This window comes from Pezoporus flaviventris, unplaced genomic scaffold, assembly GCF_033815535.1.
Source record: "Pezoporus flaviventris isolate CSIRO_AGI_PZ_B2104156 unplaced genomic scaffold, CSIRO_AGI_Pfla_v1 ptg000043l, whole genome shotgun sequence".
Taxonomy (NCBI): Eukaryota; Metazoa; Chordata; class Aves; order Psittaciformes; family Psittacidae; genus Pezoporus; species Pezoporus flaviventris.
The window spans coordinates 243,912-262,351 of NW_026892591.1; the positions used below are offsets into that span (position 1 = coordinate 243,912).

Here is an 18,440-nt window from a genome sequence, read left to right on the forward strand (position 1 = left end):
CTTTTGGGAGGTTATTTTGGTGGGGGTCGGTTGGGGGAGGCGCTGGGGCCATGGGCTCCGTCCTCAGCACCCTTGGGTGGGCCTCCTGGGCTGTATTTAATAATAAAAGCAAGCAAAAGCAGAGCTCTGCCTGGTCCTGAGCAGCTCCCTTGGTGCTGCGTGGCCACGGGATGGAGCCAGGAGAGGATGGAGCCAGGGCTGCAGAGGCTCTGCCATGGCAGGAAAAGCTGTTCCATCACTGCTGCTCCTGGACCCCCAACTCCCCTTCCCAGCCCGTTGCTCCATGGGGCAGCACTGGTTGGGGACCCCTGTTCCATGATGGGATGTGATGGGAGCTTCTGTTCCCCCCGCCACAACGGCTCCTGCATTCCAGTTCTATGGGCTTCAAGGGGCAGGGATGCATTGCTCCAGGATGATGTTTCAATCTGAGCTTTGGGCTGGTGCTTAGACAGGAGAAAAGGAATAAAAGAAAGAAATAAAGGAAAATCAATTCTCTGAGCATCCCCAGGGAATTCTGCAGGCAGCTGCATGGAAAATACCTGCAGAGCCCGGCTGCTGCCTGGAAGATGATTCACATCCCACCGAGGGCATGGAGCTGGGTACCAAACACCCAGTGCAGGCATCTCCTTGCTCTCCTTTGGGATGGATGGACCACAGAGGAATCCAGGGCCACATTCCCAGCCCTGCTGCCCACCCGTGGTGCCTACCAGCCTCTGGTCCTTATCCTTGACGGGCATCATGCTCTGATTGGAGGGGATGGATACAGGATTCCCAGGCATCTCCCAGCTGCTGGGTTCCAAGGGGGGGTCCTGGGGGAAGAAGAGGTCTCTGGGGAGCAGAAAGCCCATTCCCTCTGCACAAGGGCAGGAATTCCAGCTCCAGCACAGGCAGGGAGCTGAGGAAGGGCCTCTTGGCAGCCCCTCACCAGCATTCCAGAGGCACGGCCACCCACCAGGAATCACACACTCCATTAGGGCTGGGATCTTTATCACCATCATTACACCAAGGAGCAGTTTTAGAGGGGTTGTTATACACAAGTCCTGGTGCTCCTTCCAGCGCTTGGATTTCCTTGGGAAGTAGCAATAGACAAAAAAGGAATCAAATCCCAATCACATGCAGTGATTCCAGGGGAGGAAAAGAGATGTCCCCAAACCCAAGAATAGCTGGGGCTGGGATCTGCTGCGGTGGTTGTACTGGGAATGCCTGGAATTCCATGCTGGAATAGGGGCAGGAGCTCAGTGTGCTCATATTAAGGCTGCTCTAAGACCAGGCGCTGTATGAGACTGTATGGGATACCCTGTGAGCTCTCCCGCAAAGGCAGCCCAGCATCCCTGCCTGTTCCTGCCACCTCCATGTGCACAAGCTGCCAGCCCGGCTCCCTGGGGCTCTCATCCCAGCTTATCAACCTCTCCATATGGGAGAAGGGGCTGAAAAGGGATTGTGAGGCAGAGCCAAGCCTGCGGCTGGCAAAGCTGAGCCCTGGCTGGCACCGCCTTCCACCCGGAGCGCTGCGAGCCGGGATCAGCCTCGGCTGGCATCAATCCGCTCCTGGCGCATGGTCCAGGAGGATGCTCCTGCCCAGAGCCTCATGGTCCAAGGCTGGAGCAAGGAGAAGGGGCTGGAAATCACATCCCGTTGTCCATGGGCAGTGTGGATTCTCTGCTGTCTAAGGGGGGATGAGCACATGGGTCCTCCTTGGGGAACTTCTATCCACTGCGCTTTGGAATCTCTTCCCTGGATGTAGCGGTGGAGGGAATGAGCCATCCACCCATCCGAAACATCCCGAATAACACCCACCCTCTTTCCTTAGGAAGCCACCTCCAAAGCCCTGCTTGGAAACCCTCCGAGGCTTTTCACATGGACAACAGCAGGGATCCCCCTCTGGGAGCTCCGGGAAGATGGGCCAGGTGTTTGCTGCAAACCTGGGCACTTGGGGATGGTTTTGCCTCCTATGGATCACATCAGCATTGTGAGGGAACAAACTGGTCCCAACCTCTTTTCCCCTGGGAAAGGGGATGGAGAGGGATGTGGTACGTTGCGCTCAGCACCGCATCCCTGCTCCACACCGCGGATGTGGCTGTAGCCACAGCACCAGGGATTAACCCACCTTATTCTGGGGGGCTTTGCACCCTCCAGCCCTGCCAAGGGGGCAGCTTCGGGCTGTGCCCAGGGGATTTGCTGCTGGAAGCACACCAGGAGCAGCCAGAACAGTCCCTGGAGGAGCCTGCATAGGAGCATCACTGCGGCTGCTGCATCCCTGCCCATTCCCGGTCCATGGAGCCAGCAGCCAGACTGGGCTGTGGAGTTAACTCAACCCAGGAGCATCCTGAGCGCTGCTTTAATGATGGTTAAATATTGATGCTGTTTGTGAAGCACTCGGTGATCCTGAGAGGAGGCGGCACCCGTCAGGATGAGGGATGAGGAATGACGAGGCACCGCCGGGCTCTGCATCCTCAATTCCCTTTAGGGGTCCCACAGGGGCTCGAAGCAGCATCTCCCTTGGCTTCAGGCATCCGATCTCTGCTTGGTGTAAACCTTGGCGAGAGGGGGACCGGGGTGCAGAGATCTAATGAGCTGGATCTGGGAATGCCATTCCCAGTGTCGTTCCCATGCTGGGGACATGGAGGAGCAGCAGGAAACAGGGACAGTAGGCAGCAGGATTCCCCCCCCCCCAGTGCACCTCCGGGATGTCTGCCCTGCATCTTCTCCCCCTTACCTCGGTTGTCCCCATCCACGTCCCCTTTTGTGTCCAGTGTCCCCAGAGGGGCAGGAGCCACCTGGGTGCGGATGGCGCTCGGCCGATAGCACCATGGAGGGATGGGAATGGCTCCAAGCCCATCCCATCCCCTCCATCCAATTCCCAGCACCTCTATGGAGGAGCCCAGAGCTCCCACCTCAGTGTAAATCCCTGTGCATCCTGCTGGGATTTCCCAAGCTGCTGCCAAGGGAGGTCCATGCCCAAGCACCCCCCCTCCCAGGCTTTCGGCTCCCCCCTCCCCAGCGCATGGGAGGGATCCCGACTCCTGAATCCCTCGGTGGATCCCGGCCAAGCCGAGGCCTGGGAGCTGTCAGTGCTGCCCCATCCCATGTTGGCTTTGTGGGCTGGCAGGGAGGGAGCGGAGCCACCAGCGCTGGCCACGGGCCACCAGCACCGCTTGCTCCCTCCTGCACATCCAACCCAGACCCAAGGGGGATGCGAATGGATTCAGTCCCGTCCCCCCCCCCCCCCCCTCCCGGCATCTCCCTGAGCTCCCAAAGCAGGGAATCCCGATCTCATCCCTCCTGCTTTGTGTACGGGGGCAACAGCACCCAAGGACACACACAGGGGACCTGCGCCCACGCAGAGCCGGGAGCTGGACATGGGATGAGCTCCTCCAAGCCCTTGGCCGTCACCTCAACCTCATCACCTCCTCAAGCACTTCTCACCTCGTGGGCAGAGTCCTGGCTCCGCACGGCTTGGGATATCCCTGGATCCCAGTCCTGGGGGCGGTGCCAGCCCTGGATCCCAAGCCCAGCGCCGGGTCCCAGCCCCAGCGGAGCCGGGAGCGCGTAGGGATGGCAGGAAAGCGCTGTCGGGGCTCCGGGGCCTCTCTCGCCGTTAACAAAAGGAGCAAGCTCGGAGGGGCTGAGCCAGCTGGAGGAACATGGCAGTTGACTTGGCACTTTGTCAGGCACTGCTCCAAACTAATTTCCCTGGCAGCGAGCCCGCGATGACGGGATTGATAACTCTGGAGAGGGAAAGCAAATTAACGCTGGAACAAAAGGGGAAGCAGGAAAAGGGTGAACACTTCCCCCCCCCCCCCCCGGGCTCCGGGAGAGGGAAAGGGGATTAAGGAGAAAGAAAAGAGAAAGACAATTCCTTTGCCTCTGGGCTCCGGCTCCTGCTGTTTCCTCCAGGCTCACTCCTGCTTCTGGCGCCCCAGGGAGCTGCTTAACACCATAGAATGGGTTTGGGTTGGAAGGGACCTTAAAGCTCCTCCAGCCCCAACCCCTGCCACGGGCAGGGACCCCTTCCACTGGAGCAGCTTGCTCCAAGCCCCTGTGTCCAACCTGCCCTTGAACACTGCCAGGGATGGGGCAGCCACAGCTTCTCTGGGCACCCTGTGCCAGCGCCTCAGCACCCTCACAGGGAAGAGCTTCTGCCTAAGAGCTCATCTCAGTCTCCCCTCTGGCAGGTTCAAGCCATTCCCCTTGGCCTGTCCCTACAGGCCCTTGTCCAAAGCCCCTCTCCATGTTCCCTGCAGCCCCTTTAGGCACTGGAGCTGCTCTAAGGTCTCTTGCCCAAACCATGGTGTTGTCACCTTTGGGGGACCCAAATCCGTGCGGCTTTGGGTCCCCATTCCCGCTGTGTCCGTCCCCCCCCCATGTCAACCTTCACCCAGCTCAATGGACAGCACAAACTGGGGTGGTTTCCCCTTGGGACCCTCACTCAGGACCTGCCACCCCAATTCCCAGCTTCACACCACCCCTCTGCCCATTCCCTCACACCAGAGCCCCCTTCTCCAAGCTCTCCTGCCCCTGTGCTGAGCCCCATGCGCCCCATCCTGCCCGAACACCCCATTCCCCCCATTCTCTGGAAGTCCCCCGCTCACCCCATCCCTTGCTTCCACCCAAATGGGGGTGCTACACCCGCAGCTCCGCTCCCCCCGCCCCTCACCCGTTGCATTGAGCCTGCAGGGACTGAAATTCCTCCTTGATGCTCTCACAGCTTCCCAGGACCGGGAATTCGACGGGATTGAAGCTGCGCCTCCACCACCTCCAGGCTCCCTCCTGCTCCCGGTATGCACCGGGAGCCACCCCTATGGGAACACCCCGAGTGCCCCGGTCCCCGGAGCTCCACGGGTGATACCGGACACCGCGGGCGGGTGGGGGCAGCCCTGGAGCAGTGACCGAACGGAACCGACCGGGCTCTGTTCGCCTTCCTCCTCGCACCGGCACCACCTCTCCCGCCCGTCCGGAGAGGAGCCGGAGCGGGAGCATCCGCATCCCCCGGGAGCGGCACCGGCAGCCGGCGGGGGCACGGGGACCACAACCGAGCTGGGGACCCAGGGCTTTGGACCGGGGGGAGCACCGGGACAGGGACCGGGACTGGGACCGGGACCATGACTAGGACTGGGCCTGGGACCGGGACTGGGTCTGTGAGTGGGACCGGTACTGGGACCGGGACTGGCACTGGGACCGGGACCATGACTGGGACTGGGACCGGTACTGGGACCGGGACTGGGACCGGGACTGGGACAGGGACTGTGACCGGGACCGGGTCTGTGAGTGGGACCGGTACTGGGACCGGGACCGGCACTGGGACCGGGACCATGACTGGGACTGGGACCGGTACTGGGACTGGGACCGGGACTGGGACCGGGACTGGGACAGGGACTGGGACCGGGACCGGGTCTGTGAGTGGGACCGGTACTGGGACCGGGACCGGCACTGGGACCGGGACCATGACTGGGACTGGGACCGGTACTGGGACTGGGACCGGGACCGGGACCGGGACTGGGACCGATATTAGGACGGAGACAGGGACTGGGACTGGGTCTGTGAGTGGGACCGGTACTGGGACCGGGACTGGCACTGGGACCGGGACTGGCACTGGGACCGGGACCGGGACCGGGACCGGGACTGGCCCTACCGGGATGTGGGAGGGGCCTCGTCTGTTGTGGGCGGGACCTCATCGGCTGTGGGCGGGGCTTCACCGTGTGTGGGCGTGGCCCCGGTCCGTCCCCCTCCCCCGGTACCTTAATCATCTTCACGACCCTCATCTGCGACGGCCGCTCCTGCCATTGGCTGCCTCTGCAGCAGCGCTAACCAATCGCCCTGCGGCGTTCCCACATGGGCTCGTGACGCCTCACCCAGGGAAGCCCAATGAGAAGCGAGCGGAGGCACCGCGGGGCACGCTGGGAGTTGTAGTTCTCTGCCGGTGGCTCCGGGAGCCGCCGCCTCTGCCCGGGTCCTGCCGCCCGGTGCCGCCGGGGCCCTCGGGGCTGGAGCCGGTTCCTTGCTGCGGGCCCGGAGCGGCGGGGCCGGGACCCCGGTGCCCGGGGGGGGGGGGCGGAGCGAGTGAACTACGGTGCCCACAAGACCTTGCGGCTGCCACTCAAAGTAACGTGGGGCGGTGGAGCCCGGCGGAGGCTCCGGGGTCCAACCGGACCCACACGGTCCCAAGCGGGCAACGGGACCGTCTCCATCCCCATTGCGTTCCCTGTGCGTGGCATCCCCAAGCTCCAGCGCCATCACCTCCGTGTTACCGCCCTAGGGCTGCGTCCTGGAGCTCTGTTTTAAGTGGGTTTCCCCGCACCGGGTTGGGTTTTATTTGAGGAAAGCGGGTTTATTCCCAAGCTGGAGCCATTCCGGCTCGTGTTTCGAGGGAAGGAGACGCTGCAATGGTGGTTCCCGGCCCCGAGCTCCAGGTGAACCCGGAATGATGGAAGCCGCACACGTCTTCATCACCCTCCGTTAATGATTGACGGGGGCCCTGGAGCGGGACGGGCTCTAACCCAGAGGTGAATGCGCTGGGGTTGAGGAGGAAGGAGCCAGGGTTAACCCCTTGCAGCCCCAGGCTGCAGCGAAGGGAGCGGGTCCCGCTCCTCCCTCGGGATACAGGATGCTCGGCCCCCGGGCTCCGCCGCTCCCTTGAGCCCCAAAGGATGCGGGTGTTTGAAATCGCTGCCAGGAGCGAGAGGCGAGGGCTGGAAACAGCCCCTGCTGCTGATAACCAACCCAAAGCCCACGCTTCGGGATGCCCGGAAGCGCCGTTTGAACCCAGAGCCAAGGAAAACAGGGATCAGCCCCGAGGATTCCACCGCTCGGGTGCTTCCTGGGGCACTGGGACACAGCACCTCCTGCCCTGAGCTCTGTGCTGCGGGGCCAGGAGATGACCGCGATGCTTCTAACCCATCCTGTTTCCAGCTTGAATGAGGAGCCTTGAACTCAGTTCCTGGCACCAGCGTCAATGTCCCTGGGCATTTACACCAGCAGCTGGCACAAACAGGAGCCTTCTTCTGGCTGGAGCCTGGCCTGGAATGAACACGAGCTGGGAAAGGAAAGGCAGGGAAGGGATTGGCAGCGAGGCAGCAAGAGCCGAGCCAAAGCTGTCCAGGGACCAAACCCAGGTCCCAGCCTGGGTCTCCCCATCACCACTGGGGGGGACAGCACCCACAGAAGGGACAGGGGAGCCCTTGGAGCAGGGGGTGGTCTCTGGCTCTGCCTTCGATCCGGGTGTTGGCTCCTGTTTGCACTTCCCAGCTCTGAGTGGGTTTGAATTATTGATGCCTCTTTTAGCTTTTATCTGGCGCTGGCTGCCGGCAGGGGCTCGGCGTTCCTGCATTAGTGATGGATTGGGAAGGAGGCCCCCGCTCCGCAGCATTCCTGGCTCGCAGGCTCGGCCATTGTCTCAAGGAAAGCTGAAAACTGAGGAGGGTGGGAGCGGGAGGGGGATGCGGTGGGGTCTGTCCTATGGGATAGGAACCTCCTTCACTCAGGGAAGAGCCGGCACCGGCTCCCCTCGGATGCAGGTTGATGACCCCCCAGACAGGTGGAAAAGATGGGAATGAGCAGAGGTTTGCCAAGCCCAGGGCAGCTGGAAGCAGGAATTGGTGTCAAACGCAGGCTAAACGCTGGGCTGCTCTGTGGGATGCTGATGGCCGGGGTCCTGCCCTCCACAACCGGTGGGACGCTGTCACTGGCTTCTTCTCCATCCCCATTCAATGAGCCAAGGTTTTGCCGTGTGTTTCCAAGGCTCCCGGTGCCAGGAGAGCTGATTCCCAGCCCTCTTTTCCCATCCTGTATCCCACACAAGGATCAAGAGTTTCTCTGCAGGAACCAGGCTGAAAGCACGCAGAGAACAGCTTTGGAGGCCCCACATCACCCACCAGCACCAAGCTCTTATTCCCAGTTCTCCCATAGGAAACAGCCAGAGCAGGGGCAGGAGCAGCCCCAGCCCAAAGGGTTCCCATCGGGAACCTGCTCACCCAGCACCAGTGAGGCCCTCGGAGCAGCCGCAGGACCATGGGATCCGGATTGGATCATGTGGTTGAGGCGGGATAACGGGAGCGTTGTCCATAGCCTCTGTAACCCATCCAAAGCCACAGCAGGGCTGTGCCAGGCCTGGATTGAGCCTCCCACCATTCCCTCCATGCTCACTTTGCACCAGGGAAGGTGTTGCAGGTGCTTGTGCACTTCGCTCCATAGACCCACAGCATCACCCCAGGGACAGAGCCTGCCCCAGACCTGAGCTGGTTCAGCGAATCCCAGCAAATCCCATTAAATCCCAACCTCGGGGCTCATCCTGATGCATGCACGGTGGCCACTGCTCCCCTTCTGGCTCTCACCAGGGTCCCATTGGTGTCACTGAGATCCCTGCAATGGTTCCTTCCCAAGGGAAAGATCTTTTCCCACTCCCATCTGGCTTGGGAGATGCACAGGGATGATGTTACCAGGCTCTAATGATGGAGAGCCAATTCCATCACAGCAATCCCAGCCCTAGGGCACCATGGGTCAGATATTCCAGAGGGGCCTCAGCATCCACAGGGAAAATGAACCCGCGGAGCAGAGTTGGGCAGCCCATAGGGCCCATTCCATGAGTTACCAAAGCACAGTGCTCCTTCTCCAGCCTTCCTCACTTTCCATCCGGAGAACTCCAGGTCCCTTTTGCCATCGCCCGCTTTCCCTTTGCTCTCCAGCTTGTTCTGGCTATGCCCAGGGATTCCTCCTTGCCATGGCTCTGTCAGAGTCCAGCCAAAGCCCTAGCATGGGCACAGAGCTCCATGAGGATGCCTGTAGCATTCCAGAGCGGGATGCAGGCAATGAAGATGCGCCTTGCTCTGAAGCCAGAACCAGAGGTACCAACTTAACCCCCCTCCTATGGCGACTTCAAGGCCAAGTCCCGGGTTTCCTGCTCTCCCACCGCCATTCCCATGCGGAGGAGCAGGAAACCCCTCAAAGCCACCCCACAGGTGACAAGAAAGCAGAGCTTTAACCAACCTTCTTATTTCTTTATTTGAAAGGCACAGCTTGTACGTCCTCGATACAGCATCTTCAGGTTCCTCTTATTACAGGTGATGAAACACAAAAAGCAAACCGAGATCTTCCTAAAGGACTATATACAAACCCCAGGCCCTCACCTCAGCTAATTCTTCCCTCTGGTTTAGTTCCATTGGTGGGGTGTTTAGAAGAGACGTTAGCGCACGGAGACCAGAACAGAGAAAAGCCACTGCATCCTCTACACAGGGATGGGGAGGAAGGACCAGGATGGGCTCTGGCTCTGCCTGCCCCCATCACCCTGAGCCCCCCCCCCCCCCCCCGAGCTGGGTGCTGTTCCCAAAGGGAAGCGGGTGGTGGAGGCTCCATCACCAGCCCCAAAGCCAAGGAGCAATCCCATGGGAACGGTTAAAAACAGATAACATGCAGAACAGCAAGGTGCCGGCCTGGAGTTAGTGCAGGAGGAGCATGGGGTGGAGGGGGAGCGATGCGACGAGATCAAGAGCGCTTGGGCAAGGAGGAGATGGGATCGGGGCAGGGAATTGTGCAGCTCAAGGGGCAGCTTTAAATACCACGGAGGAGAGAGAGCAGAGGGGAGCCACTGAGGAGCAGGGATGCGGCCCCGGAGCAGCCCAAGCCAGGCTGCGGCTTGGGAACAGGGATAAGGGAAGCCAGGCTGGGCGCAGGGGGAGAGCACGATCGGCCACACGGTCACTGCTACGGCGCTTGCGGAGCAGCCCGGCTGCAGGGATGGGGATGGGGGACATCATCCCCCAGGCTCTGCTTCCAATGGGAACAGGCCTGGAAAAGCTGCCACCAACACCCCCCTCCCCTTTCCCCTTTCCCCAGCTTCTGCTGCACAGCAACTAGAGAGAGATACTGCATCTTGCATTAACCCGCTTCCCCCCCACCACCCCACAACCAACCCCCCCCACACCCCAACCCCGGCTGCCCCCCCCTTCCCCAGGTCGCTCTAATCCGACTTCTCCCCATCGTCGTCTTGGTGGGCGTCCCCGTCGTGGCCGTTCTTGTCCTCCTTGGAGAGATGAGCTTGGGAGCCCAGGGCCGAGAGCGAGAGCAGCCCCGTGCCAGCGCTGACAGCCGGGAGCGCCGGCGGCTGCAGCCCCACGGGCAGCGGGGTCAGGGGCAGAGCGAGGGCTTGGAGCTGCGAGAGCTGATGGGCTTGAAGCTGCTGCTGTAGGGAACGAGGGGCAAGGCAGGGAGACAGCAGAGGGGCATCGTCATTTGGGAGCGCACTCGGAGGCAGGGATGGGGATGCTAAAGGGAGGCTGAGCCAGGCTGGAAGCTCATTCAGGGGCCTGGCGGGCAGCAGAGCCTCCAGGGAGAAGGGGAAAAGGAGATTCCCGAGGCTTTGGAGCAGCAGGACACAGCCACGAGCCCGCAGGACATCTGGCCTCGGTGCTCCAAGGATGCAGTTAAAGCCCTCGGGAACAGATGGTGCTTGCAAACCCAAAGCTCCTCTCCTTGCATCCCGCTGGGATGGAGGTGCCCACATCGGAAAACACCGGCTCAGCGCATCCCTTCCTCATCCATGCACGTGGAGCAGCCCGTTCCCAGCTCCCACCTGCCCTGCCCAGCTCTGTCCCAGAGGCCAAAGGCACCGATTCCCATCCCTCCAAACCCGAGCTAAACATGCATCACGTACACGGATGATGGAGTTCAGTTCTGGTGCTGTGACCTGCTTGGCCCGTTCAATGGCTCCCAGGACTTGCTGCTGATGCTGCAAGCGAGGAGAAAACAGAGGGATTCGGGAGCAGTTCCAGTGGGAACAGGGAAGGAGAACCCAGGTCTGACACACACAAGGTGAAGCAGAGCAAACAGTGAGCCCTAAACCCAGCAGCTCTTGGGAAGCTCCCGACTCCTTGGGACACATCCTGGGTGCAGGCAGGAAAAGCAGCTCTAGCACACAATCTAAAGGGCAACTGCCCTTGCTCATCTGGGAGCAAAAGGTCTCCAAGCTCCAGGCCTGTCCATCACACTCCAGCAAGTGGGTTCTGCTTCCCAACAAGTGGGTTCTGCTTCCCAACAAGTGGGTTCTGCTTCCCAACAAGTGGGTTCTGCTTCCCAACAAGTGGGTTCTGCTTCCCAACAAGTGGGTTCTGCTTCCCAACAAGTGGGCTCTGCTTCCCAACAAGTGGATTTTTGCTTCCCAATTTGGCAGCAGGACAGGGCTGGGGAAGGGTATGCATTAAGATGCAAAAGGCTTCGTTGTGGCTTTGCTGTCAGGCGGCTCTGATGGGATCCGCAAGCCACTGCGTCCTTCCCAAGCACAGGAAAACCACAGCCTGGCCCCAGCCCCGGAGCTGCTCAAAGGCCTCCAGGCCTTGAATCCGTCCCCATGCAGGGCTGAGAGCAAGGGACGTGGTTTCCCATCCCAAACCCAAGGCCCAGGACTCACCTCTTGGGACAGGTAGGGCAGGACCTGAGCACAGATCCCATTTAGCCTCTTGACGATTTCAGCCTGGAAGGTGGCAGGAGCAGAGAGGAAAAGCATCAGGAGATGCTCAGCACCGCCTGCCCCAACTTCCCCATCCCCACAAGCTGTGGCTGCCCCATCCCTGGCAGTGTCCAAGGCCAGGCTGGACACAGAGGCTTGGAGCAAGCTGCTCCAGTGGAAGGGGTCCCTTCCTCCCACCCCCTGGAGTGACTGAGGGCAAAGCAGAGCAGCCAATTCCCCCCACTTCCCCTTGGAATTCAAGCACTTGGAAACACCTCTCCCTCCTACCTGTTTGTGCATTTCAATATTGAGCCCGTAGGACATCTCATAGTACTGCAGAACAGGAGAGAACAAGAGAAACTGTTAAATCTCCACCAGGTAAAGCAGCTCCATAGAGCACTGCTGGGAACTGCTACTGCTTTCCCAAGCAAGGGCTGCTACAAAGGCTGGGCAAGGCTCAGGGCTCCATAGACTTCCATATCCACAGCCAAAAGAGGCAGCTGGACTCCATGAGCTCTGCCTGGCCAACATCCTAAAGCCCACGTGGCTGCTCCAGCAGCAAACGGAAGGGATCACAACCGGGCTTCACAAGTACAAGCAGCACATCCAGCTGCACACAGCTCCGGATACTTGGGAAGAAGCCCTGTGGAACCCCCCTCACCCCAAACCACACCACATCCAATAAATCCCACCCAGACCCCCCTCCCTGCACAGCAGCAACATGCGGCTCCAGAGCAATCTCTTGGCAGGAGAAGCTAATTCCTGACCCCTGGAAGAAGCTGGTTGAAGGCTGATGCTTGAGAGCGTTTCAACGTCTCCTCCCTTAGCCTGCAGGCTGCAAGCCTGATGCTCCCAAAGGGAAGGAAAACCTCACGTTTCATTCGAGGAGAAGGATGCTGCTGGATTGGTACCGATGCCACAAGCCTGGAAGCGCCTGGTTCGGCATCTCCCTGATCCCAGCCTGCTCTCACCCCACTGCTGGCTCTCTCCAGGCCTCTTTGCATCATCCTGGAGACTGAGCAGGAAGCAGGAGCCCGACCCCCTAATTGTGACTTCTTCACCAGGCAGAGCAGCTGGAGCAGGATCCCTCCTCTCCGCTTCCCGTCATTCCCTGGGATGGGAAACGGCGGCTCCGGCTCAGCCCCGCAGGATGAGGCAGGAGCAGCTGCACCTGCAGAGCCGCCAGCACTGCACATGGAGCTGCAGCCCCTTCCCTTCTGCTGCTGCTGGTACCCGAGCCCATGCTGGGGACTCCCCACCAGCGCTCAGCCCCACCTGAGCTGAGCATCCATGCGAGGCCCAGGAGCGATCGCCTCCCTGTTAATCCATAAGGAAAGCCGTGACCTCTTCTCCTCATCCCCAGCCCCAAGCACTCTTTGGTCCCCATAGCCCGAGTCCAGCCATGCAGGAGGATGGAAGGACCAACTCCCTCATTCCTGGTTTGCCGGTCCTAACACCGCTCCAAAGAGCATCTTTCTACACCTTATCTCTTCCTTCCAGCAGCAAGTGGGCACCAGCTCATCCCTATGGATGGTACCACACCTCCTGGGAGCTACTTGATGGGAACAGAGCAGCCTGGCATCCCTGCCTCTCCTACAAGGGCTCTTCCATGCACAGGAGCACAGAGGTGTTACCTGCCTGCAGGAATACAGCCCTTTCCTGGCAGATTTATCCTTGGATCATGGCTAATCCTTACCACACTTTATCAAACACAGGCCACGATGAACCTGGAGCCCCCGGACCTGCAGCTCCTTCTGCAGGTGCTTGCGTGCTCTCACTTCCCCCAGCCCATAGGGACTAAGGTCAAGGACCCCCTCCCATCACCATCATGGAGCAGTCAACTTCCTTGTGTGCTTCCCTGCACTTCAACCCCACAAAACACAGGGAAAGCCCCGTTTGGAGCCAAGTCAGACCTCACAACCTGGAACTCCACCAGGCAAAGGCTCCGTGCCCATGTGGACACAGGCACCCGCATCCCGCTGTGTGTCGTCCCCCTCCCCATACCCATAGCACCGGGGCCGGTCCTCACCATGACGTAGTGACGCTGCATCTCGGATTTCTCACTGGCCAGTTTGTCACATTCCAACTTCAAGCTGGAAAAGCCAGAAAACAGTCAGGAACCCAGAGCCAGGAGGAGAGAGGCATTGATGGCCACAGAGCAGCTGCTTCCTGGCTGCTCTATGGGGTGGGCAGAACCAGGCTGCGCCTGCGATGCTCCCACTACAGCCCCACTAAGATGAGCTCAGGAGAAGCAGCACGAGGTTATCCACAGCCGGACACCATCCTCTCCCTCCCCATTCCAAGCAAATCCAGTGGTGAGAAGCAGAAAGCTGGGCACAAGCCAGCCCAGGAAGGGGTTTGCCTTTCCTCAACTGGCAGCTGGGGACAGCTTCTGGCACAGGCTTGCCTGCAGCACTCAAAGGGATGCTCCGGTCCAACTTCCAAAGCAAAGGCAGATCCGTTTGGGAATGGTGGGAGGGATCCATCCACGAGAAAGGATTCCCCCCCCCCCCCCCCCCTCCATTCTTCACACCCTTCAGGAAAGTGCTGCTGCTCCCAATGTTTTATGAGGCTCAGGCCGGGGTTTTCTGTTTCCAACAAGAAACAGCTTCACCTACACAAAACCTGCTTCTTCCCGAGCGGATTAAGTCCAGGAAGGTGGAGCGGGGAGGGGGGGGGGGTGGGCTAGCCTTCCCTTTCCAGCGGGAATGCTCCTTGGGCTCCTCCACTGGCCCTGGGAACACCAGGAAACAGCCATTTCCCAGCAGTTTCAGTGCTGGAATGACACACGGCGGCAGAGCCGGTTGCGGGTCAGCAGCGGGATTCCCACACACATTCCCCCCCCCCCCCATTCCCCCAGGAGAGCGTTTGGATCCAAACGCTCCCTCGCAGCACCGGGAATGGCAGCCAGCGAGGAGAGCCTGGGCCGAGGATGCCGAGGGGAGGATGCTCGCTCTCCCGGTGCGGATGCGCTTGACCCCGTGCTACGGGCGCCGCTCCCGCATCCCGCAGACACCGGGGCAGAGCGGAGCGGTGCGGAGGGCACGTACCTGTGGTACTGGGCCTGCAGGAGCTGGAACTCGTCCTTGATGCGGTCGCAGGAGTCGGAGGTCGTGAACTTGAGCTGCTGCGGCAGGTGAGAGGAGCCCTGCAACGACCGGACACGGCGCTCAGCGCCGGGGGCCGCACCGACGGACCCCCCGTTCCCCCCCCCCCCATCCCATCCCCTCCATCCATCCCCACATCCCCGCCCCGCGCTCAGGCCCGCAACGCGCCCAAGGTCACCGATGGGGCCTCCCCATCGCTACCGGGCTATGGGGCGACCCCCGAAGGGTTCCCGTTGCTTTCCCCCCCACCACCACCACTAAACCCACCCCGGTGCCCGGCCCCGTACCGAGTGCCGGCTTTGTGGAAACATCATGTCAGGCTGCGGAGCGGCCCGGTCCCGCTCCCCGCTCCCCGCCCCGTTGGCCCCGGTGTCCGCTCAGCTCAGCTCCGCTCCGCTCCCCTCCGCCGCCTTTGTCCGCGCCGGGCCCGCGGCCGCCCCGGCCGCGCCGTTCGCCCCTCGCCGCTCCCGCCGCCGGCGCCTATTGTCTAATGGCGGCTGCGGCTCCGGCTCCGTCCTGCGGCTGCTCGGCACCACCTGCAGCCGCCGCCGCCTCCCCGGCCCGGGCGGGCCCACGGCCGCTCCCGCCCCCGTCGGTCCCCGCCCCCGTCGCGGCACCGGCACCGGCACCGGGGCCGCGCAACCGGACGGGGCCTTTCCCCCCCCTCCGCTCCCGCAGCTCCCCGGGTCCTTCCTCGCCGCCGGGGTCGGGGCTCTGTCCCGCTGAGCCCCCCCCCCCCCTCCACCAAGGCCTTGGGGCTGCCCCACAGCCGGGTGATGCTGGGATGGAGCGGGGTTACCGGTACCGGTACCGTTGGGCCAACCAGGGGAGAGAATCGCGGTGCCTGCATCCCGGCATCGTTAAAGGGAAGGGGAAGCTTCAGTGTTAATGGAGCCGCTGCTCCGGTTCCTCAAATCCTGGTGTGACACCGTAGGACTTGAACTGTTCCATGTGGGAAACACCATCCGAGGCGCCTGGGAATCCATCCGCAACCGGCCCCAAGCGAACCTCGCGTCTCCCAACAGAGAACGTCCTGCTCTGGAGGCCAAGCTCTGCCCTAAACCCGCTGCCTGAGGAGCGCTTGGTGTCCTGGGGGATCAACCGCATCCCTACGGACAGCAGGGAGCTGGGGATTTAGCCACAGAGTCATTGCTGGAAGGACTTCGTGGCCTCCTTCAAGCCACGCACGCAACCGGGGCAGAGCTGAGGCAGGATCGGATCCTTGGACACCAGCCTGGGAATAACGGGCAGGAAGCGGGTTGGCGCATGGGGAGATGCTCAGCACCTCTCCTGGTTCAGAAGCACCCCCAGTTGTGGTGCTGGTGGCCTGGCCTGGCCTGGCATCAACATTAGAGTGAGGGTGCTGAGGCGCTGGCACAGGGTGCCCAGAGAAGCTGTGGCTGCCCCATCCCTGGCAGTGTTCAAGGCCAGGTTGGACACAGGGGCTCGGAGCTGCTCCAGTGGAAGGGGTCCCTGCCCGTGGCATTGGATGAGTTTTAAGGTCCCTTCCAACCCAAACTATTCCATGATTCCATGATTTTATAACTCACAGTTGCTCCCTTCCAAGCGGGAAATGAAATGTTCCTTTATAGGCTTTTATGGTGGCTACAAAATGTTCCATTTTCTCTTTTTTTTTTTGTTGTTGTTTTTTCTTTTTCTCTCCTTCCTTTCTTCCAGGAAATGCTCTAATTTATGGGATAATCTTGGCAAATCCCAATCCAGGGGAACACAAACTCACTTGTGCCTTGTAAATGACTCTTTAATGTCTGTCTCCAGCAGGGCAATGCATCTGTGTGTGAAGAAGGGGGATTTTAACCGCCCTGAGCACGGCCTGGGCACAGCAAACCACGCATGGAGGAGCATCCCTAACCCCCCCTGGTCCAAGGGCTTGGTGTTGGAGGCTGGAAAGGGTCCCCAGCACAGGGCAAGCAGGACATGGGGGCTGGAGGAGCCGCTTGCACCTCTCCCATGGGATCCTGTTGGGAATCGACCTGCCGGGGAGGAAGATGCTGTGCCTTTAGCATCACTGCAAGGTGCTGTGGTACCCATGGGGAACTGCAATGTGCTTGCTGGCCTCCCCTAGCCAGAGCTTCCCCACGCTGAGCTTTGCTTTCCACCATGAGCATGTCCAGTTGGAAGCAGGAGCCTGTGCAGGGCTGGAGCATCCCCATGTTCCCACATCCCATGACATCCATGTCGTGCTCCTCAGATTCCCTGGGCACCGGTTACCTCCGACAGGGGCTTTATATTCAGCCTTGCTAATGGAGCAATGGGCTGTCCAATGGGCCCCAGCAGGAAGGGTTCATCCAGGGATGTCCCAGTGAGCCTGGAGCAACTTCCCATTCATTCCCAAAAGGAGCAGTCCAACAAAGGGGCCCCAGATAAAGCTGTTTCATGAAGAGCCTTTGTAAATGGTTCAGCTCTATCCCATGTAACAGCGCTGGTGCAAGACAGACACTTGCTTCTCTGAAGCTCTGGACTGAGTCATCTCAACGGCAAGGTAGGCTCTGAGATCCTGCTTTTATCCTGGGAATAAGGGCTCTGTTACCTGGAATTAAAGAGGGAGGAAGCCAAAATGGCAGGACCATTGGAGGTGTCAATGGCTCCTCCTTGGCCTCTCAGTGATGGGCTGGATGCTGCGGACTCTTTGCACTCCCACCAACCTCATCCAACCTCAGCTGCCACCCACCCACCAGCTCCTAACAAAGCCCATCCCTATGGAAAGCCCTCTCCAGGCATCTGGGAGGTGTCCTATGAGGCACAGAGCTTGCTGTTAGCTCCTCGCCACGCGGCTGGCGCTTCTCCCCTTCCAGCCTCCCTGTTTTCCCAGCCCAACTTCCCTGGGAATGCTGAGCTCCAGCTCCCTGCCCCATCCAGAGCAGCTCTGGTGGGAGCTGAGGCCACGCTGGCCCTTATCAGCCTTCTTATCAGAGGGATTATTGGCTTTTTATATTAAACCTTCTCCAGATAGCCTAATGCAATCGACCGTGCGCCTGGCAAGGGCTGTGATTTATAAGCCATGCCTCTCTGTGGTCTCCCCTTGACATAGAGGCTGTTTCCTCCTCTTCCTCCCCACCAGCACATCCAGCCAGGCAAATCCTCCTGATGTAGGGAAAAGCTGGAATCTTCCCCACATTCCAGGCTGCCCTGTGGAGGACAGATCCCCCCCATGGCACTGAGCCATGCCTATGCAGGTGGATGAGTGCCCAGGTAGGGAATGTCCTTAAGACACCGGTGGTGACAGCAGTGCTGGTGGCTGCATCCGTGTCCCCTGGCACGCTTCCCCCTGTCCACTGCCACTTTTCCCACCTCTTCCTTGCAGGTGGGTGCTGCATCCCTCAGGGACACACAGTGAGCCCCAGCTTGTGCCTGTGGGCAGAAAGAGCCTTGCTCCAAGGAAAAGCCGTGCTCCAGGCAGGCTTTTTACAGCTGGTGCAGCATTCCCACCCTCTGATCCCGTCTCAGCAGGGATTTAAAAGGCTCCATTCCTCTCCTTCCCCTCTGCTTTGGCTGCAGACCCAGGAGGGGTGATTCTCCTCCTTTTTCCCAGGCAAAGTGCAAGGAGCAGCGGTTCATGCTCCTCACAGGAAGCAGGAAAGGGATCTGCAGCTGGAATTGCCTCTCCTGGGCCAGGGCTGGGCTGGCACCAAGGTCCAGGGAAAGAACAGAGAAACAGAGAGCTTGGAGCTAGAACAGGTCCAGGGGAATCCAGACCTTTGTACCATGGGTGTCCAGGAGCAGGAGTTGAATCCCTGAATCCCTCTGCAAACCAGACAGAGCCTGATGGTGATCCTAGGGGCTGGAATGAGCAGAGAGGCTTCTGCTCCAGGCCTGCCACGGCAGGGCCTCCCACCTCTCTCCTGTTTTCCTTGCTGGACAAAGGGAGCAATGAGAGA

The 18,440-nt window shown here is 60.5% G+C and overlaps 1 protein-coding gene across 2 annotated transcripts; it reads right to left on the reverse strand.

Moving 5' to 3' along the window:
- Positions 1-9,915: 9,915 nt before the first annotated feature.
- On the reverse strand, positions 9,916-14,914 carry TLE5 (TLE family member 5, transcriptional modulator). Of its 2 annotated transcripts, none has more exons than XM_061466687.1 (7): positions 14,832-14,914; positions 14,488-14,585; positions 13,467-13,530; positions 11,726-11,770; positions 11,399-11,461; positions 10,646-10,720; positions 9,916-10,171 (listed from the first exon to the last, which is right to left on the reverse strand). In XM_061466687.1, the coding sequence occupies exons 1-7, from the start codon at positions 14,856-14,858 to the stop codon at positions 9,953-9,955; spliced, it is 591 nt and encodes a 196-aa protein (XP_061322671.1). In that variant the 5' UTR covers positions 14,859-14,914; the 3' UTR covers positions 9,916-9,952. The 2 variants fall into 2 exon arrangements, with proteins under 2 accessions (XP_061322671.1, XP_061322670.1); XM_061466686.1 differs by having other exon boundaries at positions 9,917-10,174.
- Positions 14,915-18,440: the final 3,526 nt, after the last annotated feature.